At 39.9% G+C, this 24,641-nt stretch overlaps 1 protein-coding gene across 1 annotated transcript in view; it reads right to left on the bottom strand.

Annotated features, from left to right (window-relative positions):
- Positions 1-24,641, bottom strand: part of LOC143102878 (uncharacterized) — a 268,065-nt gene that overhangs the window by 13,109 nt on the left and 230,315 nt on the right. The window contains exons 3-7 of the mRNA XM_076266689.1: positions 5,526-5,583; positions 3,540-3,833; positions 1,493-1,819; positions 829-1,152; positions 218-589 (exon numbers count right to left, since the gene is read on the bottom strand). Coding sequence (XP_076122804.1) covers positions 218-589; positions 829-1,152; positions 1,493-1,819; positions 3,540-3,833; positions 5,526-5,583 — 1,375 coding nt within the window. The remainder of the gene's footprint in view (positions 1-217; positions 590-828; positions 1,153-1,492; positions 1,820-3,539; positions 3,834-5,525; positions 5,584-24,641) is intronic.

The raw sequence follows: 24,641 nt of genomic DNA on the forward strand, positions 1-24,641 counted from the left end.
ACAGGACATGAATAATGATATGCTTTTTTATTGCTTTAAATTTGCCAAACAAAGGGATCTTCAGAAAAAGTACACACAAGCAAAGGAAAAGGGAAGCACAAATTATTACTCAAACGCAACAGCTTTTCAATACACATGGAACCAAGAATGCAAGAACACAAAAGTGGCACACATACATACACACACACACACGCACACAAAAATGCACTGACACATCAGCCGCTTCTGCATTGTGGGACATTCATGCTCAGACTGACTACGTTCGGTTTCTGGGAGGTTATGTCAATGGACCTCGTAATCATTCGGACGGTGGCATCACTGGATTCATGGTACACCACACAGCTAAACACCACTCCTTGCTGCCATTGTAATTGAGTGATGGTGAGCTGGCTGTACACTGAATATTCGCCATCATTATTTATGACATCGGTCTGTTTGGACTTATCCAATGGCTCATCATCAGCAAGCCAAGACACAAACACCTCTTTGGGGTAGAAATCTTTGGCATAGCAAGTGAGGGTCATGTCATTGCTCTCATCATGCTCAGGAGGAGGCATTAGAAAGACGGAGGGCTTAATGTGAGGTCCCCCTGTAATTGGGAGAACCATGTTAGTCTTTGCATTTAGTCAGCCATGCTACCTAATCTGAACTTGCCTTTATACTGGCAAACGTTGAAATCAGGTTCCTCAATTCACTAAACTAGGGGGTTGTATAGGTGATGTACAGTTAATATAATTTGTTATATATATATATAGTCCAGTAATCACAGCATAACATAACAAAAGTGCAAAGATAAAAGAAGATAACATACACAAACATTCAACTTACCATTTTCTCGTTTGTAGGACTTTATTATTCCTGAAGGAATATTGTCATGAGGGACAAAACAGCTGAACTCTGTACCATTCTCCCATTCTTCAAATGTGACTTTCAGCTTCATAGTGATGCTGCTGCCATCCTCCTTGAGGTCAGTCTTCTTATCCAACACAGCTGCTTTTCCGTCTTTCCTCCATTCCAAGTCATCTTTCTGTACGCCCAGAATCTGTTTAGTAATTTTGCACTGAACCCACCCCTCTTTACGAACAAGCAGATCTTCAGTAGAGGGAGGCATGATTTTAACCTCTACAGCCTTTTCGTCATCACAGGGATCATCTGTGTGCAGATAATGAACAACATTTAGCACTTTCCCCGCAAAACCATTTAGTGCACAATTAACATCATTTAAACAGTTAGCTATTAACTGTCATTATTAGTATAATACATATTTTATATCGCACAAAATCTGATGCATATGTTATTGAATATGATAACAGAATAGATGAATTATCTGAATTATGATCACTAAAATAGAATTATTACCATTTCATTACTTATAAATCAGAATGCCAAGCAGGTCTATTTAATTTGTATGACGCTTCTATTGATCTATTGCTCTGGCTACTGGTCAGTGTGAAAAAAAATCAAATATGCTTTTAATAAAATAAAATCTTACCATCGCTGAAGCGATATTCCACTGATCTGGCTTTGTTTCCAGACTTATGCTCAAAGACACATGTAATTTTTGTGCCCGGGTTTATCCATACATTCCCTGGGATTTGGAGGTAGCTGGTAGCAGAGTTATTGCCGTTTGCTGGGGAGGTGAAACTGTATGAACCGGTGATTACCGTCTCTTCACCGCCTACTTCTTTCTTCCATTTAAATGTGTGGACAGGTGGAGAAAAGTCAGTAGCTAAGCAGGCAAAGGTAGCAGTATTATTTTGCTCTATCTCTTCACTCGTAGGTTTCATTAAATACAGAGTTGGAATTTGCAGGATTTCTTCTGCAAAACAAACACATAGACACAAAGATAGGTTTGTGTAGATGCTTAAGGAGTACACATGGTAGACAGAAGGAGGCTGATTGGAAATAGCCTATTTCATACTTAAATAGCACAATTTATTGTCATGAAGGGTTGATGTGAAATATCAATTCTGCTACATTTCTCTAAAAACTCATCTGTGTCATGTTATGTTTCCAATTGGACATACAAATGGAAATAAAAAAGACCCTTTTAAGAGGGTAACACAATGACCTTTAGGTTGCCATCCCATCTCTACCACTGTCACAAACCCAGCACAGAAAGGCACGGGTCATATCAGAGCCAAGTGTCTAAGTGATACGCAAGTAAATTTCTACTCGTTTATCTAAGGCAGCAGTCAAACAGAGGAGACTCACAGAACACGAGTCTACAGAGCACAAGAGTCAAGCCAGACTTTTTCATGTCTTAGAGGGCTTTAGTCCTGTGAGAGTCCTTTGTTTGAATTCTCAACTAACCACTGGGCGAAAAAAAAATAAAAACACACACACACACCCAGTGGTAGTGAAGGAGGTAGAGACATATAGCATAGACGAAAACAAACAGATATGATGCACTTTAAGCAAGCAGACATTAGGCTTGATAAGAGGTCAAAGGTTTGGACATCTCAGGCCATGATGCATACCTAGCCACATGTAAATTACGTCCATTTCAGGCAGTGTAAGACACTGAATAGCGATCAGCGACAGCATACTGATCTTGCTTATTAGCTATCTATGGCTTAGGGTCAGGAGCCAAAGCTAGCGGTAGGATTAGAGTTTCAGTGGTATAGTCATGCTGCTGTTTCCATAATCTGTGGTCTCTGTAGTCCGCATATAAAATGAATCATTGCCCTACTGTATTAATAATACTGTATGTACATTATATTCTGTATTTACTGTTATATTCTTTTTTCTTTTTTTAGGATGCTCATTTAATGACAGGGATGGCCTATTGGCCAAAACAGAAAAAAGAGATTCCTTCACCGACAATTATATATTTAATATGATATTTGTTGGTATCACAGTTATTTGCCTTTTTGGAGATAATGAGGTAGGCTACTAACAAAATACGGAGACATTGAATCTTGTGACATGCCAACTAAGAACAGTTAAATACCATAATATACACAGTGTTATCATTGTCCTTATCAAAATGTAGGCCTAATTAAATAAGTGAATAATGATACCAGCAGCAAGGCACATACATATTACAGATTACAACACGGACTCCACACCACCTCAATCTACACAAAGTGCATCTTGTAAAGCATGTGCTGTATTCTTTGTATTTTTCTGCTAATGAGTTCATAGTGAGTACAGAGTATAAACCTCTAAAATTAATCCAAATCTTTTAATGCAATCAGAGGTACAATTGAGGCTTGCTTACAACCTCACTTTTACCTCTGCATCAAAAGATTGGTATTTATTTTGTGACAGTTGTGACAGTTTTATACTGTGACATGGAAATGTACATTTATAACACATAGGTGCAGAGAGCTGTATGTTAGTTAACACATACATCCATATATAATACATATTATATAGGCCTACATAAAATTCACTTTTAAATAAATGAGCTGAGCAACTTAGTTTGTGTTTGGGAAAAAAACTATCAGGTTATATTACATATATTGTAAGCAATCATAAGTTTAGCCCATTCTGTGACATTACCATTTATCTGCTGAAGTAAAAATAACCCTTACCTGGCTTTGTGATTACAGCCTTCTTGCCGTCCACTTCACAGGTGAAATCTTTCTTTGCTTCCCAGTCTGCTGCCTGGACGCGAATCTGGCTGATCTTGGAGTACTTTCCATCTTTAGGGATGTCTGGGTACTGTATGAAATCAGTAAGGTCTGTTCCACTTGCGTCTTTCCATTTAAACTTCTGTGAGTCGGCTGGCAAGAATCCGGACACAACGCAACCAAGAGTGACGAATCCACTGGAGTCAGAACCACACTGTGACAGTGCGAAGATGGATGTCGGCGCCGATGAGGCTCCTTATTACAAACAAACATAAATAAATGCATAAGAAAAATCAAATAGATAAATAGCTGACCTTTGCTTGTTTTTTTTTTCATATACAGACATGCAACTTACCTGTTGTGACAGTAACCAGAGTGCCTTTGCCCCAATAATCAAATGCCCAGTTGCACAGCACTTATTAGAACAACCATGCAAGACAAATAGCTTACCGAACATTCACTGTCTCAATACGTCAGCGTTAATTTACTCCGCGTTTTAGACCCTTTTTAGTTAATATTGCAATTTGATTGTCTGATAGGCTAAGACGGCACATTCCGTATAGTTGATATATTTTCGAGGCACCATTACAATAGAAAATGCAAAATGGAATTCACTGTTCTTACCAGATGAAACTGTGACCATGGTTCCTTTTCCCCAGTAGTCAAAAGCGTTGTCACAGTGAGAATTTTTCACATATTTGCCGTGCAAAAAGTTAAGACGAGTTGATCACTAATTTTAGACCCATTTTCAATAAATCATGGAATTTAGTAAAATCCTTTGTCATCCCGGTAGCCCATTCAAAATAGGCTATTATAAACACTGTTCGTCGCAAAGGTCATGCTTTTGGTTTGCTTATTAAATATTCATCCTAATTTAGAAGAAGGGAGAACAAGTAGCCTAGTTTAACGCCATGACCCTGAAGAAATGTAAAATAGAATTCACTGTTCTTACCAGATGAAACCGTGACCATTGTTCCTTTTCCCCAGTAGTCGAAACCGTAGTCACAGTGTGAGTTTTTGACATAATGCCGTGCAAAAACTTAAGACGGGTCGATTTCACCACTTTTAGGCCCATACTTATAGACTGATGCTAAATTGATAATGGATGTTTTCAATAAATCATGGAATTAGTCAAACCAGGTTCCCTTTGTTATTCTATTCAAAATATTAAACACACTGTTCGTCGCAAAGGTCATGTTTGGTTTGCTTATGAAATATTCATCCTAATTTAGAAGAAGGGAGAACAAGTAGCCTAGTTTACGCCGCCTACATGACCCTGAAGAAACGGTCACTGAGGCGCCTTTAAAATGGTCAAAACGGTAGTCACACAGAATAGGATGCGAGTTACAGATGCATCGACAAATACCGTATTTTTTTAGGTCTAATTCGATGTCTGTTATAGCATATAGGCCTATCAAAAATCTACATTATTCAATTTTCAACGCAGAGCCTAATATCTCACAGGACATCGGATGGATTTGACCATGCGTAATGACTGTCAACTTGCAATTTATGGACTTCGGTTTGTCTTAATTTTCATAATAGCAGTATAATAATTCCGTTCATTGATAAAAAAAAAAGTCACGACAATGAAATGAAAAGACAACGCCGTTACAGATGTACACTAAACTTACCAGATGAAACCGTAACTGTTGTGCCTTTCCCCCAGTAGTCAAATGCACCGTCACAGTGGTGAACTAATCAACATTCCCTGTACACAATCTTGCTATCTTAATGAAACAGGTTCTACGTATAAGTTTTTTTTTTTCAGGTGTCCGAATTTCTGTTAGTAGCCTAAGCATAATATCAAGATGACAATTTTTGCTCTCTCTCGTGCATGTGTAAAGGTTAAACGTTTAAAATGTCACATAGACTATTCCTTAGTTATAGGATTTAAAACCGTGAGTACGTTTTTGCATTAAAAAACCCATAATCAATAGCACCTACCTGAGGAGACCGTCACTTGAGTTCCTTTCCCCCAGTAATCGAAGTAGCCGTAGCCGCCAAAGTAGTAATCACAGTGAGACAGCTAGCTGTATCTTCATACAGAAAATTCACTATGAATAAACCCACTAACTGCGCTAATGGTCAGAAACATCTAATCCGTTTGTTATCGAATATTAAGTGATTAGATACTCACCAGAAGACACTGTCACTTGAGTTCCTTTCCTCCAGTAATCGAAGTAGCCGTCACAGTAATACATTTGGTTAGGTATTCGACCAAAAAGAAAACAAACACTACGCCTCCCAGTTATAGAGGCTCCCTAGGGTTATAATATAGCCAATTGAGATGAGAGTAGACAGGAGGTATATTAGATAGATATTAATCTCAATCCACTTCTGTAGTCGGGAAACATGCTAGTGTTTCCCCATAAAAATATTTGTATACTTCTCTGCCTTAGCCGGATCCATGGATTTTTTGGGCCCGATCTAAGATCTAACTCAGTTTAGCTAAATAGCCTAAGCAATAGTCTTGAGCAAAATCATTTTAACAATCATATTGTATGAGATGTTTTTGACTATTAGCCTACAAAGAAAACAGACATATTACAATAGGTAAACAATAAATACAGGATATCATCACACATGGTGAATGGTGCATGTGAGAATCCAGTAACCTAAAGCTTGGCATGGGATGAATGTATAGCCTCTTTGAGCAGCATGATTGTCCTTTATCAGGATATAAAATGGTTGTTTGGATAAGCTTGCATTTGAGTACTACTGAGCATGTGTGACACAGCATATTTGTGCATATATTTATATTTAATATTTATTACTTTCCTAAAAGATAACTCCGGGCAAGCAGAAGTCATTCTCTACAGTTATGAGAGATCGACTCAGGAGCTCTCCAAGGTGCTGAAAACATCTGGACTTCAGTCAAGATTTTGTCTGTCCAGTGGTGTGTGTGTGTGTGTGTGTGTGTGTGAGGGGTGGTACTTAAAAGTATCCCATAGTTAGCGAAACCGTAAACCCAGATTTGCACAACTATAAGCACATTATCATCATCATACCCCTGCTAAAAAACAGCTTGACCAGCTTAAGGTGGTTTGCTGGTTGACCAGCTTATTAATTTCCATTTAATTCATTTATTTATAAGGACAGTAGTGCTTTGGCAAGATGTTATGAGAACCATCAATTGACTTGGGCCCAGTTTCCCGATAACGACGGAGACACGCTCTTAAGAGGGTTTTCTACGATTCATCTTACGATCGTTCGTTTGGTTTTTCCGACTGTTTCCCGAACATGCTCGTAGCGTGAACGGGCCCGCACTGCTCTTAAGATGCTCTTAAGGGGAGCTGAAGTTCTCAGATGATTCTGCAGTTGTGGGTTGTGTCAGTGATATTGAGGAGTACAGGCAACAGGTGCCGCTTTGTGACATATGGTGCAAAAGCACCCACCTTGTCTTGAATGCGGCTAAGACAAGGGAAATGGTGGTGAACACATTTCCTCTCTTTCTTACTCGACTTCTTTCTTATCTTCAAACGTGTTCTTAAGTGACACCGCGAAAAATTATTGCATGGTGCAACAATCTAATCTTAAAATAATTACAATTATGTATGTCTCTGTGTGGTATATAACCTACTTGGGATGCTTACATGCAGATGTCAAAGTGTTTCTATTTTCGTATTTCTTTCGTATTTCTTTCTTATTTCTTAAGAGCGTGTCTCCGTCGTGGGCCCACTTCCCCGATAACGACGGAGACACGCTCTTAAGAGGATTTTCTACGATTCATCTTACGATCGTTAATAGTTCTGAAATATCCTCTGATTTGACGGTGATGTCAGGTGACTGCACGTCACAGCTATAGGCCTACCATTTAAACTTCGGATCTACACATTAATGCACATCAATCGTTCGTTTGGTTTTTCCGACTCCTGGGCCCACTTCCCCGATAACGATGGAGACACGCTCTTAAGAGGGTTTTCTACGATTCATCTTACGATCGTTCGTTTGGTTTTTCCGACTGTTTCCCGAACATGCTCGTAGGCGTGCACTGCTAATATTCAAGCAGCAAAGATAATGTCAAACTTTTCTGGCAATGTCTCGTTTCATAACTTGGTTGCATTTTTGTCCGCTTTTCATCACATTATTACGACCATTAAATGTAGGCTATTTTGCACGCTGAAATCTGATTCATCACAGGTAAACACAATAAAGAATGGGAACGTAAATTGGATAATGTATTCTAAGTTGTAATTCCTCTGTATGTCCTGTTGGTGACCTCAGTGAGAAGTACTGTTAAGACGCTCTTAGCCGGTAACGAGTAGGCTACTCTGGAGCACTCGTAGATCTACGAGTGTTTTCACGATGCTCTTAAGCTACGATGGTTTCGGGAAACAGTCGGCAAATCTTAAGACGTTCGTAAGAGGGACTTTACGACGTTCTTAGGCTTAAGATGCTTTCGGGGAAGTGGGCCCTGGGCCCAGTTCCCCGATAATGACGGAGACACGCTCTTAAGAGGGATTTCTACGAATCATCTTACGATCGTTCGTTTGGTTTTTCCGACTGTTTCCCGAACATGCTCGTAGCGTGAACGCGCGTGCACTGCTCTTAAGATGCTCTTAAGGGGAGCTGTCCACGTTAATAGTTCTGAAATATCCTCTGATTTGACGGTGATGTCAGGTGACTGCACGTCACAGCTATAGGCCTACCATTTAAACTTCGGATCTACACATTAATGCACATCAATACGAAAATAGAAACACTTTGACATCTGCATGTAAGCATCCCAAGTAGGTTATATACCACACAGAGACATAAATAATTGTAATTATTTTAAGATTAGATTGTTGCACCATGCAATATTTTTCCGTGGTGTCACTTAAGAACACGTTTGAAGATAGGCCTAAGAAAGAAGTCGAGTAAGAAAGAGAGGAAATGTGTAGGCTTAGATTTTGATGCAGTAGGCTACAGACTAAACCACATGTTGCTTTCTCTGCTTTTTACCTCATAGGCCTAATAAAATATAGCCTTCACTTAGCACAGATAATGGCAAACTATTCTGGCAACGTCTCGTTTCATAACTTGATTGCATTTGTGTCCGCTTTTCATCACATTATTATGACCATTAAATGCAGGCTATTTTGCACGCTAAAATCTAATTCATCACAGGTAAACACAATAAAGAATGGGAACGTAAGTTGGATTATGTATTCTAAGTTGTAATTCCTCTGTATGTCCTGTTGGTGACCTCAGTGAGAAGTACTGTTAAGACGCTCTTAGCCGGTAACGAGTACTCTGGAGCACTCGTAGATCTACGAGTGTTTTCACGACGCTCTTAAGCTACGATGGTTTCGGGAAACAGTCGGCAAATCTTAAGACGTTCGTAAGAGGGACTTTACGACGCTCTTAGGCTTAAGATGCTTTCGGGGAACTGGGCCCTGAAATATGCTCTGATTTGATGGTGATGTCAGGTGACTGCACGTCACAGCTATAGGCCTACCGTTTAAACTTCGGATCTACACATTTCACATCAATACGAAAATAGTAACACTTTGACATCTGCATTTAAGCATCCCAAGTATATACCACACAAAGACATATAATTGTAATTATTTAAAATTAGATTGTTGCACCATGCAATAATTTTTCGTGGTGTCACTTAGCACACGTTTGAAGATAAGAAGTCGAGTAAGAAAGTGAGGAAATGTGTAGGCCTAGATTTTGATGCAGTAGCCAGACTAAACCACATGTTGCTTTCTCTGCTTTTTACCTCATAGGCCTAATAAAATATAGCCTTCACTTAGCAAAGATAATGGCAAACTATTCTGGCAACGTCTCGTTTCATAACTTGACTGCATTTTTGTCCGCTTTTCATCACATTATTATGACCATTAAATGTAGGCTATGCTATTTTGCACGCTAAAATCTGATTCATCACAGGTAAACGTGTAAAGAAAGGGAACGTAAGTTGGATTATGTATTCTAAATTGTAATTCCTCTGTATGTCCTGTTGGTGACCTCAGTGAGAAGTACTGTTAAGACGCTCTTAGCCGGTAACGATAACTCTGGAGCACTCGTAGATCCACGAGTGTTTTCACGACGCTCTTAAGCTACGATGGTTTCGGGAAACAGTCAGCAAATCTTAAGACGTTCGTAAGAGGGACTTTACGATGCTCTTAGGCTTAAGATGCTTTCGGGGAACTGGGCCCTGAGCTAAATACCATCTCAATACTGGGTGAGGAAGTAGAGGTTGTAGAGAACTATACTTGCGTGTTCTCATAGACAATAAACTGGATAAGAGGTACAACATACATTTGTATGAGTACATGACAATAAACTATTTGAACTTGAACTTGATCACTGAGGCTGTACAAGAAGGGCCAGAGCAGACTCTATTTCTTGAGAAAGCTCAAGTCATTTAATGTTTGCAGCAAAATGTTGCAGATGTTTTATCAGAGTGTTTGCAAAACAGCAAACACATTGATTTACAAAACTCTAAATACATTTCTCCAGGGCTGGACTGGGACCAAAAAATGGCCCGGGCATTTTTGGCCATGGCGGCCCACCATGATTATTTATACGATATGCTGAGGCACACGACATACCAGAGGATATATGCGCACATTTATCATCCATTTCGGGAAAGCAATGTTTCGTTTCACTAATATTACATGATAACAATAACTGTAAGCTGTAACACCTGCAAACTATAACTTTATGGCAAGCTAAAATAACACTGTAAGTTGGACACCGAGTCATCTCATAGCATTATTTGAAAACAAAAGCCTATTAAAACACACACACACACACACACACACACACACACACACACACACCCACTAGGGTGACCACCTCCAAACCAGCAAGGACGAGGTTGTGCACAAAAGAGGTTGGGCTACTAGTATTATGCATGTTTTAAGTCTGACTGAATAAAATGAGTCCTGTGATTATTTCGTATGTTGAGCATTTACACAATTTTAGCCTACAATCTCCCCAGATACTATTAAGTGAAGATACACACATACCAAAACATTTTCATTGTTACGGGCTATCATAATTTCTGTGTCATTCTAGTCTCTTTCTGAGTGCGTGCATGTGTAGCCTAGGCTTACGTGTGTGTACCTGCCTGTACGCGCACAGAAATGTGATAGGTTTGCTTGTTGTACTGCGTCAAGATTGACAACAATTTAGACCAATCATGACTGACTTCAGATCTCAAAAAGTTGAGTGCGTTCTGAGGCCGACCACTCGTTGATTTGTTGTGGATAACTTAAAATAATTATTTTATTTGTTATCCTCTCCGCGTCGACGACAATCGAATAGCGCAATGTAAATGCAGGTGGCTTCTTTGCTACTGATGCATGTTGCAGAGAAACGCTCAAATGCATGTCAATCGAAAGCGGAGGAGCAGGTGGTCACCCAGCCCTCCACACACACACAACAGCCCTCCCTGCATGAAACGTCCCTCTTCATTCTGCTAACATTTACAGTAGCTGACCTCTTCCTCAATTTGTCCCTGTATGTCTCCTCCTCCTCCGTAACGTCTCTGTCCACCTCCTCCGAATCCACCTGTACTTCTCCTTCCTCTGTGTCACTACACTGCACATCAAACGTAACGTCTCTCTCCTCCTCCGAATCCACCCTGTACTTCTCCTTCCTCTTTGTTACTACACTGCACATCAAAGCTGTGTTCCACTCCTTCAGCCTGTGCACTCGATGTTGACGGCCCTGCACCCGCTGTAACAGTCGACCTTGGGGTGAACATTTCTGTGATTTTGACACATTTTGCTGCGTCCACTTGTAGGCTTTTTAGCCTTTTGTCTTGCAGCTTCTGTGCGCCCCACTTGCGCTTTTGTGGTTTATTAGGCCTACTATCCATTTTCACAATTTCACAGACGGAAACTCACTTCTCTCCGCGGTCAGACAGCTCAAATGGCAACATTTGATAACCCTGGGAGGGGAGGGGGAGGGCTGAGAGATGTCATTGGACTAGCCTAATGTCCGTCAAGAAAACCAACCAATGGGCCGCGTTTCGTGTCTCAAATACCGTCGCGGTGGATATCTTTTTAAAATTATTATTAAACTAGATGTACCGCGTAGCGGTACAAAATATGACCGCCGCTCAGTCCTGCACATCCATTCCGCGAAAATAAATCATATTAATGAATTTGTCTCCATCTTCTACTCCATTCCCCACTCTTGAAACTTTTGTGTATGCTTGTTTGGAATGTGTGTTTGCACACATTCCGCACACAAAGTAGCCTACTGGCGCTGCAAAGGTGAATAGATTTGTTTCTGGGCCAAAAAATCTGTAACATTGTTATAAAACCTTTAAAATCTCTAAACAATCACAAGTAGGGCAGTTCATCACAGTCCATCCATTGCAACTGGACTGATGAAAGGTACACCTGTAGGCTACATTGTATTTGGGAAAAGCAGAAGGTAGCAGCATAATGTATTTATTTATTTATTATTAAACAAAACAATCCCTGTCAGTTCCATGCAGTTTTCAACAGCTATCAAGAAGAGAGGTCATGTCATGGATTTTTGTGAATGTTTCTTCTTCTACATATGCATAAGTTTAGTCATCTAGTTCAAATGATATTCAGCTTTATTGTCAATGCACAAATTAAATACCAGTAGTCTAAAACAAAATGCCGTTTTTCCCAGTGGTGCAAATGACATGTCCAAAGGGCCTTCATGAAATGCGTTGCGAGACTGTTCATACACATTTTAACGGGCAAAGTTGAAGAGCTACTCTCCGTTATTGTTTGTGCAAATAATATGCTGATTCATGTTCCCTTGCATTTTGCAACCATGAGGTCAATGGTTAAGCTCAATCTTTTGACGCAATCTTTTGATTTTCACCCAGCCTAGTCCATGGTAGGCGCCCGATAGAAATATTGTTTAATTTTGAGATTGAGATATCCACGCACTGGCGCCCCCCCTGCGACGTGTTCGCCCCCCGGTTTTAGAGCTATTCTAAATGCAAAAATGCATAGAGGGAGTTATGACAAAACCGTGACTGTTAACAAACTATAAGCTATATAAGGTAGGCCCTATGCTAGGCCTATTACACAACACAAATTGTCGCTAGGCTATGCTGGCGACCCAAATAAAATCTCCGTTGGAACCAATGGCTTACACCTTACAGTATCAAGCTGCCACCTCTTGGCGAAAAAGTTAATAGTTTTGCATATCAGTAATACATTTCACGTAGCTGTGAATCACGGAAAGGGCGAATGAAGTGGACACTTCTAAACGGAACCCAACCCACTGTACAGTAGCTCAAGGTCTGTGGCTAAAGCAGCCATAATGAAAGCGTTATCATTGTTTGGATACTTCACACACACGTGTTTTTTAATCGCATAGACTACAACTACCAAGCTGGAATCAAAGCACATCGACTCCCCTCTCACACCCTAAACACGCACTTCGAACAAACAAAAAGCGCCTCAGTCTCACGGAATAGCCATAGGCAAAACTGTATCTGACCCTTGTAACGTTGGTACTAAATCATTCATCGCAAAGAATGATTTTTGTAGCACGTGCAACAAATATGTGTAGCCCTGCCCTGAATACATCTCAACGTGCGCTCTAAAACATCTGGTTTAAATGGAGATGTAGATCATCACGGGATCATAGACAGGTTATCTTTCAGGTAGCCTATATATTTTCCATTAAAAAACCATCACGTAGCGAACGTGTTGTGGCTAACTCACTTAGCTCCTGTTAGTAGCCTAGGTTATGGTCATAAGCAAATGAGATGACAGTCGAAAGATACAATTAGTGCTGTTATCGATTTGCTTGGTAGCTTATAAACGCATTTATGGTTTTCTACAAATACATCAATAATCAAATTGGCCTCCATCACTCAACCATGCTAACGGTAACATTATTTTACCTACGTTCTGCTATTGATAGGATTAACGTAGCCTACCTGCAGTAAAAAACAAGCATGTCCGATAAACATTCTCAGATTTATTTCGGCTTCAAGAGGAAATGGGAATTACATGTCATGCAGAAATCATCCTACCCTTAGACGTTCTCTGCGGTAAACTACTGTAGCCTACAGTCTTGTCCTTGTAGGAAGCATAGTGTCTTTCCAACCCATTTAAGATTAACTTCCAACAAAATTACGTCTCACTGCAACGATGCGCCATCTAGTGGACAAACGACTACTTATCGCCAATACTGGAAATGCAGCCATAATGATGATGATGAATATTTATTTTGGCTTTCTTTTAATCCTACTGAATTTGTAATTATGTATCGGCCGTTCTAATACCGATAGTATGTGGGTGCCTGTGTGTGTGTGTGCATGTGTATATGTGTGCACCACCATCTACAGGCCAATGAGTGTAGAGTCACTAAATGTACACATAACTTAATTTTTTAGACCCCCCCATGGATGAAATTCTACGAAACTTGGCATACCCCCAGAGAAGGTTAATCATACACATACAATTTGGTGCAGTTCTGAACGTCTTTACTGAAGAGAGGGGCGATTAAAGCAGAATGATATTGCATTTTCATTTTTTACCGGGGGGGTGCAAATCACAAATGAGTGATTATGGGCTAAGTTGATGTGGGCCCTTGAGACCAACATACCATAAAAATGTCTTCATCCTCGGTGCCACGGTTCAGGTAGTTATTGAGGAAAAACTGCATTTTTTGGGTTTCGGGGGGCCCAGCGAGGAGGGGGAGTGGCCCCCGGGGACCAAACGAAATTTTTCCGTAAAAGTCTAGTGGGGCTACATACCCACCAAATTTCATGTGCCCCGGTGTTTCGGTGCCCGGGGTATCGTTGACCAAAATTTCAGGAAGTAGATGACGGGAAAAAAAAAAAAAAAAAAAAAAACTTTGACAATCCCTATATGACCGCTTCGCTAGCTTCGCTAGCGGCGGTCATAATTATGACAGCCCCGGCCCAAAAATGTGCGTCGGCCCACCGGGCATTGCCCGGTACGCCCGATGGCCAGTCCATGCCTGCATTTCTCTACTTTAGACACAGAAAACTCAGATATTGTCTCCTCTTTGCAATTTCAAGACACTACCTTCCAAACATAAATGGGTGTCATGAAGCAATTGTTTAAACAACTATCTGGTGTGAAGACACTTGATTGCTTAACTGTAAACTCAACAATCAGTCGTAAACATTGTGAAACAGGTGAGCCCTTGTCGACAACAGAAATCGAAAGCAATGTAGCACAGAGAGGAAGAGGAGGAAGAAACACTTAAAACGTTTTTTATGAAATCGAAAACTAAGTCAAAGGCTGAGAATTAGTGTATGGTTTTGCATATTTGCCATGGGGTTATGGTATTGGGTACGGTTAGGGTTCATGAATTATCATGAATGAATTAATTCATGAGTTATGCATTACTTCATTCCTTTATATCTTATGAATCATCAGGAGTTCAGTCTCTCATTCATGACCTCATGCATGAACAACACATCAACTAAAGCATTATGATGGGTACATCATTATGATTTATGATTTATTAAGCATGATCATCATGATTACATGAATGTAAGTGTTACGGCTGCATGTGTTCCCAGTGCTGTTTGTCCCTGTTCTCTCCCCTCTCTACCTCTGCTCAGGTGTGCGGCAGATAATTGCCTTGATTGGGAGCACCTGGCCCTGATTGATCAGGAGTTAAAGGCTCCAGGATCCAGTTCCTGAGGAGAGGCTTTTGGTGTGGGGACTGCTGGCTGTCTTGCTGCCTCTCAGCCTGGGATTTTGTCTTGTCTTTTGATTTGGACTTTGTGTCATGTCTATGTAGTGTTTTGTTATGGATTATCTTCATGTAATAAATCCAACTGGTTGGGTACATTTTAAAAGGTGTTCCTGTTATTTAGTAGGATTTGGGGTCAGTGGTGGGTTTTTGTTCACCCCTATAGGGCCACGTAAAGGTGGGGTGTAACAGTAAGGTTAATAGCTTGTGAGTTCATCATGTTTGTGGCCCCTCAACTAAAGTGTTAACAATGGCATGTATTTAGAGAACTGCACAAGTTGTGCTCAAATCAGAATATGAGTAGTGATGACCACATTTTTGGCAGAAAAAGAAATCATCATGATCTTTCTTAATAAATCATAAATCATAATGATGTGCCCACCATACTTAATGCTTTAGTTGATGTGTTGTTGAGGTCACAAATGACATAATATGAACTCATGTAAATTTATGATGATTCATGAGATATTAAGGAATTAAGTAATACATAAATCATGAATTAATTAATGCATGAATTCATGATAATTCATGTACCCTTACCTTAAAGTGTTACCTGGTATTGTATATGGTGTAATGGGGTTATAGTGACATGTTTACTGTAAAGATTGTATACAACGATTTTGTGTGTAAGCAGTTGAAGAAAAACTGTAGTGTACTTCACAATGTGTAGAGAAAAAAGTCCTCAATGTACAGGTCTGGTCTTATGTGTCGTGTTTGGTCTGTATATCCTTGTCCTCCAAATTATTCTCTAATCCTACTTAAACAATATTTCTGAAAAGAAAATCAAGCATACACTAGATCCTAGGAAAACCTGTTTTGTCAAAATGTATTGATGACATTAGTAATAATGTCATGTCATGTCATGTCATGTTAGATAATCAGATCATATGATGGATGTGTTTGTGATGAAGGTAAAATAAAAGAGAGTGATCTGCACACCATATAGCTCCCTTGGAAGGTTTTATTTTTATTTTGCAATGTTCGAGACCCTGGCTCTTCCTCAGGCTATCAACCAGTGTATCACAATGTACCATCATATATCTCCACTTATCCTTCCTCACATGTGAATCCAATTAGATAATCAGTCCCGCACTTAATACATTCAATCAATTGATCAATTTACATAGCATTGATACAAAGTCCCAGTGTGTGTAAAGTGCTTGTGTTTGTGATATGACAACAAAATAGAGTTTGATAAATATTGTATAGTTTTGACTGAAGTTTTTCATTTTGCAAAAGAGCAAAGGGATTCTGCTAATTGTGTGTAGTGTTGTGTTGATTGTGTGTAGTGTTTTGGAAAATAAGGCCCTGTTTTCAAAATTGTGCTTAAGCAATCATAAAAAAAACTGTAAAAATGTCCACATTTCCCCTTTAAGCTTCTGTCCCACCTATGTACTCAACATGACCACCAGAATTTTCATCATAATCATAATCATGACAATGCCCCATTTGTCTTGTCAATGCATATTCTAGTGCATATTCTAGTGCATAGTGCATATTCTCTCTTTTGAGTCTCTTAACTCAGAGAACTACTGTGGGCTATTTATAGAGGTCAGGAAACACCTGCAGACATGATAGCCAAGGATCCCCGCTCCTGCTTCCTGGTTATGAAACAAGCAAACCGCAGTAGTAGTGTTTTTTGGTCACTATTTTCTTTGTGGCTGCATTGGAGTCATCTTTTTACCACCTTAGAATCTTAAGTAAAGCCAAAACTATGTTTTTCTTTCAAAGACTTTGAGATATTGATTCATGCCTTTATTTCATCCCGTCTGGACTACTGTAACTCCCGTTATTTTGGTGTCACTCAGTCCACTCTATCCCGACTTCAGATGGTGCAAAATGCAGCTGCAAGGCTGCTCACCAAGTCTAAAAAGACACAACATATTTCTGCAGTTTTGAAATCTCTGCAATGGCTACCAGTGAAATTTAGAGTAGATTACAAAATTCTTCTTTTTGTCTTTAAAGCTTTAAATGGACAAGCACCCCAATACCTAAGTGAGCTTGTACACTTTTACTGCCCTCCCATAACTCTGAGGTCATCAGATAAACAACTGCTCTCAGTACCTCAGAGTCGTCTAAAAAATAAAGGTGACCATGCTTTTTCAGTAGCTGGGCCCAAGTTGTGGAACAACCTCCCTTTTCACATTATATCTACACCAACTATTGGTGCTTTTAAAGCCAAGTTAAAAGAACATATGCTATTAATGGCTTTCAAATTAATTGTGGAATGTAATTATAGGCTATATATATATATATGTACATATTATTTTAGTTTTATTTTCCTGTTGTGTTTTTTTTTGTGTGTCTTGATTCATTTTGTCTTATATTATCTATTTATTTATCTGTTTTATTTTTTTTGAGCACTTTGGTCAACCACAGGTTGTTTTAAATTGTGCTATATAAATAAACTTGACTATGACTAAACTTGACTATGGTGATTTAAAAGTTCTCTGGAATTCAGAGAAATAGCTATACGTTTCTGTTACCATCCTAGCTGCTCTACACAAATCACTTGTTCTGCACAGTTAAAACAATGGTCTACAAAACATTGTCCATGACATGTACTAATTTAAGATGTTTGAGTTTGAGGTTACGAAAAGATGAGTATAAACAATAGATCTTGAAACTTTTGATATTTTAGAGGTATGTCCAGGTGAGGCAGACAAATGTATTAATAACTAGATGTACCGCAGAGCGGTACAAAATATGACCGCCGCCCAGTCCAGCACATTTTTTCCACAAAAAGAAATCACGCTGAAAGGCCTATATGATTCTAACTGTCTCACTAAATTGCATTATCCACACTCAATTCTCACTGGTATCTGCTAGACAACAAGTCCCAAAACATGATTAGTTCATAGATTTCACATGTAAAATTCATTTTATACAACCCCACCTCCATCTTGCCTGTTCATAATTCTGAGAAATTCTTGATTGTTTGTGTTATGTTTATGTTATGTGTGTGGGTGTGTGTGTGTGTGAGTGTGTGTGTGTGTGTGTGTGTGTGCGTGCTTGTGTGTGTGCCTGCGTATGTGCCTGTGCATGGAAGCGTACATATGTCTACTGTGTGAGTATATGTCATACGTATGATTACTGTGAATGTGTGTGTGTGCGTGTGTATCTGTTTGTGCACATGTGTGCACATGAAATGGGTTGCCTGGAGGCAAATATACGGAAAAAAAATGGTCATCCTAGGCCCTACAGTTCTCAAGATATTCACAGAGAACTGTGTCTGGCCTACCCTCCTTTCGGGGGGTCCAGTCCAGCGGGGGGGCTACAGATCAAAACGAAAAATGACGGTTCCATGCTATCCATGTGGGGGTACATGCCCACCAAGTTTTGTGTACCCCGGTCTTTCAGTGTCCCGGGAATCCTTGTCGGTGTACGTCACTAAATGTACACATAAATTATTTTATTGTAAGGCCCCCCATGAACGAAAGTACACAAAACTTGGCATGCATTCGGAGGGTGTCATAATGATCCTACACTTTCAATTTCGTGCAGTTTTGACCATGTCAGCCAGAGATATTGTGATGAAAACACCTACATTTTTGCTTTTTAATTTTTAACTAGGTGGCGCTATACATGAAATAAGTGGTAATGGGATGGGTTGACATGGCCCCTTGAGATCAACATACAAAAAAAAGGTGGACCTCCTAGGCCCTACGGTTCTCGAGATATTCACAGAAAACTGTCTCCGGCCACCTACAGGCCAGTTGGTGTATAGTAACATAAATTAATTTATTGTGTGGCCCCCCATGAACGGAATTCCACGAAACTTGGCGTGCATTCAGAGGGTGTCATAATGATCCTACACTTCCAATTTCGTGCAGTTTTGACTATGTTAGGTCACAGATACCTGCGATTACAACACCTCATTTTTACTCTTTTGGGTTTAACTATGTGGCGCTATACATGAAATGAGTGGTTATGGAATGGGTTGACATGGCCACTTGAGATCAACTTACCAAAAAAAAATGGTCCTCCTAAACCTTACGGTTCTCGAGATATTCACAGAAAACTGTGTCTGCCCTACCCTCCTTTCGGGGGGTGCAGTCCAGCGGGGGGGCTACAGATCAAAACGAAAAACGATGGTTCCATGCTATCCATATGGGGTTACATGCCCACCAAGTTTCGTCTACCCCGGTCTTTCAGTGTCCCGGGACTCATTGACAGAAATTTGGACATGCGAAAAAGAAAAAAAAAAAAAAAAAAAAAAAAATCTGACTAAACCTATATGACCGCCGCTTCGCTGCGCGGCGGTCATAATTAAATAAAATACTGCATCTATAAAACACAAGTTGAAAAGTTGTGAATTCAATACTCAGCTGCCACCATTGTGGTCCTGAGCAAAGACTGAGTTGCTTAGGGAGTCTGGTAAGTCCCTCCACTCGGCAGCCATATTGCAACACACTTTGGGCACTTATCGGGCATCTATTTCGGGCAGAACTGCGCATGTGCAAGGCTTCACGACAACAACCGTGCTCTAGAGGCGAGAACACATGATTTGCACAATGTATTCACATGTCGACCTTTGGTCGCGGAAGGGCGGGATATGTGTAGACAACTGCCATATCGGCATTACGAACTCACCCCATATGGAAGATTTTCTGAGCGCTGTGTCCTAGCCTCACAAGAGTTTAAATAACTGCATAAATACCTTCCAATATTTTAATGTCTCTGGAACAGGAATAAATAAATATTTCACAGTGTAGCCTAGCTCTGAAACCGCTAGTTGCAAACTACTAACAGTGAAGGTATGACAAAGATACTTGCCAAATGCTTTGGCCTGTGATTCTCTCACAATATGTTGGGAACAAGAAACATTTATGTCACCTTCACTTTTGGAAGTATTCTCTGCCCTGAGATGTACAGGCTGGTGTACAACAACAATATGTAGACTCAGCAAGTCTTAGTCACTGTTACAAGTTTTCTGAAGTGATCTTCAGGAAGCAGATCCCATGGGTATCAAAACATACCATAACTGAGACATTTTGTAGCATTTTGACTCATCACTTATTATACCAGCTTTTATAGCATTTAAATGGTCAATACAGAAAATGAAATCCATAACTTTTCTAAAAATGATGTATTTTTCCAAGTAAGAATACCACTTCGCATATAAGTATACAGGTTATCTTTAAACTTAGTTAACAAGTGTGAATAATTAACAAAATATGTTGGATATATTAATTTGTTTAATGAGTACTCAAGACTCCACAAATCATTAGCTTACTGATGCAAATTATATTCAGAGGTAACTCTGAACTACACATCTGAATTATACAGTCAGAGGTTTTTGTTAGGGCATCTATCACTGTGCCCCCCATCCACACAGTGATAGACTACTTGACAAAAACATGGTCTTCATGATCTTCACACACACACACACACACACACACACACACACACACACAGAGAGAGACATGCACATGCAGTGAATATTTGTTTTAGTTCTGAATCAATGTGGTGGTCCCTAAACATTGCTGAATATCATTACAAAAACCCTCTCTGTATCTCTGCTATGGCAATACTAGTGGTGTCTTGTTTTCCGGTTCACTCACATTAGCTGTGTCACAGATAGGATTAGAGATGGGCTACATGAACTGGGGTGCATTGGCTAACCTCCGTAGCAATCTTGGTACATTCCAATTGAGTAATCAATTTTTCTAATTGTATCACGTAAGGAAAGCGTATATACTGGGAAAAAAGGAAACGAGGGATTGTCACAGTTACTAAACCATAAAACATGAAATTAAACTTTCTTATCATTGTAATATCATTGTGTTTCTTTCAAACACAATGATATTACGTGGAACTGACATATTTTTCCACAGCAATGAATTTATCCGACAGAATCATGTTAGATCCACGTGAAGCACCTAATTACTGAACCAGTAAGGCAAATGAACATATTGAATGCCTTGGTGTCACCATTTCATTGTATTTCCGTGAGCCTTTGCAAGAACACTGAGATAATCACACTGCTATCAGTGTGTTATGCTTTGAGACCAGTAGTAATTGAAGCTGAGTTGTATCTTATGTTATGCTTTAAAAATGAACCATGCTTTGTTCCCACCATGAGTACAGCATATCAAGATTCCCGCCAGGGACGAAAACACACTGGACCACTGTTATACTGTTTTAAAGGATGCCTATCACACTGTTTCCCGAGCAGCTCTAGGACTCTCAGACCACTGTCTCATCTCATCCCAACCTACAGGCAGAAACTAAAAACTTCTAAACCTGTGGCAAAGACTGAAGAAATGGACAAGGGAATCAAAGCTGGAGCTGCAGGCTTGCTTTGACTGCACCAACTGGAGCGTTTTTGAAGCTGCAGCTACAGACCTCAATGAACTTACTGACACTAACATCTTACATCATGTTTGCGAGGACATCTGTGTGCAAACCAAGACCTTCTGCACATACAACAACAACAAACCTTGGTTCACTCCTAATATTCGGAAGCTGCGTCAAGCCAAAGAGGAGGCCTACAGTAGTGGGGACCGCAACCTACATAAGCAGGCCAGGAACAAGCTGACAAAGGAGATCAGGGTAACACTTTATAATGACTACACACAATTCATAATTTATTAAGCCTTTGTTACTTATTAGCTAATGGTTTGTTCATCATTAGTAATTTCCTGTTCATACATAATTTATCTTGAGTAAAGCATTTGTTCACACATTTATAAATGGTTTGTTCATAGTAAATAAGCCTATCCAAAAAATATGTTTGTAAGTACATGATTTATACTTAATAAGTAATGAAACAACCACTTATAAATGAAAGAATTTTCTTATTATAAACCAGTTGCAAACTATTACAAAATGCTTTGTTCATCATTTGTACAGCATTGTTCCTATGTTAATTCTCATAAATAAAGTATTTGTACACACAGTTATGAATGGTTTGTTCATAGTAAATAAGCCTATATCTAAAATATGTTTATGAATTATTGTTAATACTTAATAAATTATGCAATAATATTTTGTTGATGAAGTAATATTTCCATTATTTAACAGTTGTTACATACACATGCACTAATGATTAGTTAGGGTGAGGATACATATTTTATAAACCACTTCCTAATACTATAATTCATGATTAACTCAGGAGTTACAAGTGGTTAGTTAATGATATTTTGTGAGCTTATCTAAAGTGAGGACTTTCTGCCTTGCAACACATTTTCAAATGAGTTGTAAAGATTACATTCACATTCATTCATTTAGCAGACAAGCAACATACACATGTCAATTAAATTGAAGGCCATTGACATAACAGTGAAAGCCAGGAATCGAACCCCCAACTTTTCAGGCTACAGCATGCTAGTCCAGCTCCTTATCCACTACACTACCTTGGCCCAGACAGAAATTCCTACAACTATGTAACAGTTTCTGTTTTCTTCTACTACACACTGTTAAGCATTTATTAACCATCTGTAAACTATTATTAAATGCTGAATTCTTCATTTGTAAAGCATTATTCCTACATTAATTCTCATCTGTAAATCATGAGCCACCTGAAGGACATAACAGGTCTCCTGCTGGACTCCCTGCAGTTTGCCTATAGGGCAAACAGGTCGGCGGATGATGCCGTCAATATGGGACTGGAATACATCCTGCACCACCTCGACTCCCCAGGGACATATGCCAGGATCCTATTTGGGGACTTCAGCTCGGCGTTCAACACCATCATGCCTGAACTCCTACATCAGAAACTCACCCAGTTCTCAGTGCCTGCCTCTACCTGTCAGTGGATCATCAGCTTCCTTATTGACAGGCAGCAGCATGTCAGACTGGGTAGCATCTCATCCAAAACCCGGTCCATCAGCACTGCTGCTGCTCTTCTTTCTCTACACTAATGACTGCACCTCAAAGAACCCGTCTGTGAAACTCCTGAAGTTTGAAGATGACACCACCACCATCGGTTTGATCTAGGACGGTGACGAGTCTGCTTACAGACAGGAGGTGGAACAGCTGGTCCAATGGTGCAGTCAGAACCACCTGGAGTTAAACCCCAAGAAGACTGTGGAGATGACATGGACTTTAGGAGAAGTCACCACCCACTCACCCCCCTCACCATCCAGAACGACATCATGTCCATCCCCACACTGACTCTGTCCAGAAAAAGTTCCAGCAGACAAGATAGGCAAGGATTCCCATTCCTGTTTCCTTGTTATGAAATAAGCAAACCGCAGTAATATGTTCTTTGGTCACTATTTTCTTTGTGGCTGCATGATCATTGAAAAGTTCTCTGGAATTCAGAGAAATATCTAACATTTTCTGTTACCATCCTAGCTGCTGTACACAAATCACTTGTTCTGCACAGTTAAAACACACAAAACATTGTGTCTCATCGTCCGCTATACCGATTATACCGATTTAAGATGTTTGAGTTATGAAAGGATGGGTATTTAAGGAGAATTCCGGTGTGATATTGACCTAAAGTGTGTTGAAACATGATACCGAGTGTGAATGTATGTCTAATAGCTCATCTCGGCTTGTCCCCTGCACTCCGAAATCTGGCGCTAGTTAGCCGATGAATTTAGTCACGATAAGTCAAGCAACGAGTACAAATGAACAGGTATGATAAGGGATCAGATTCCAAAAATAATTCCATGGAAATGCATGGATTCCAGTTGCTTAACAACCTGTACAGGCTGGTGTACAACAACAATATGTAGACTCAGCAAGTCTGTTACAAGTTTTCTGAAGTGATCTTCAGGAAGCAGATCCCATGGGTATCAACTGAGACTTTTTGAAATCATCACTTATTATGACCGCCGCGCAGCGAAGCGGCGGTCATATAGGTTTAGTCAGATTTTTTTTTTTTTTTTTTCGCATGTCCAAATTTCCGTCAAGGATTCCCGGGACACTGTAAGACCGGGGTACACGAAACTTGGTGGGCATGTAACCCCACATGGATAGCATGGAACCTCCTGTTTTCGTTTTGATCTGTAGCCCCCCCGCTGGACTGGACCCCCCGAAAGGAGGGTAGGGCAGACACAGTTTTCTGTGAATATCTCGAGAACCGTAGGGTTTAGGACCATTTTTTTTTTGTATGTTGATCTCAAAGGGCCATGTCAACCCATTCCATAACCACTCATTTCATGTATAGCGCCACCTAGTTAAACACAAAAAAGTAAAAATGAGGTGTTGTAATCGCAGGTATTTGTGACCTAACATAGTCCAAACTTCACGAAATTGGAAGTGTAGGATCATTATGACACCCTCTGAATGCACGCCAAGTTTCATGGAATTCCGTTCATGGGGGGCCACACAATAAATTAATTTATGTTACTATACACCAACTGGCCTGTAGGTGGCCGGAGACAGTTTTCTGTGAATATCTCGAGAACCGTAGGGCCTAGGAGGTCCACC

Source organism: Alosa pseudoharengus, unplaced genomic scaffold (assembly GCF_046254945.1).
Source record: "Alosa pseudoharengus isolate Yale_2024_CS ecotype anadromous, Long Island Sound unplaced genomic scaffold, YU_APseudo_1.1 YU_APseudo_1.1_scf_4, whole genome shotgun sequence".
Lineage (NCBI taxonomy): Eukaryota > Metazoa > Chordata > Actinopteri > Clupeiformes > Clupeidae > Alosa > Alosa pseudoharengus.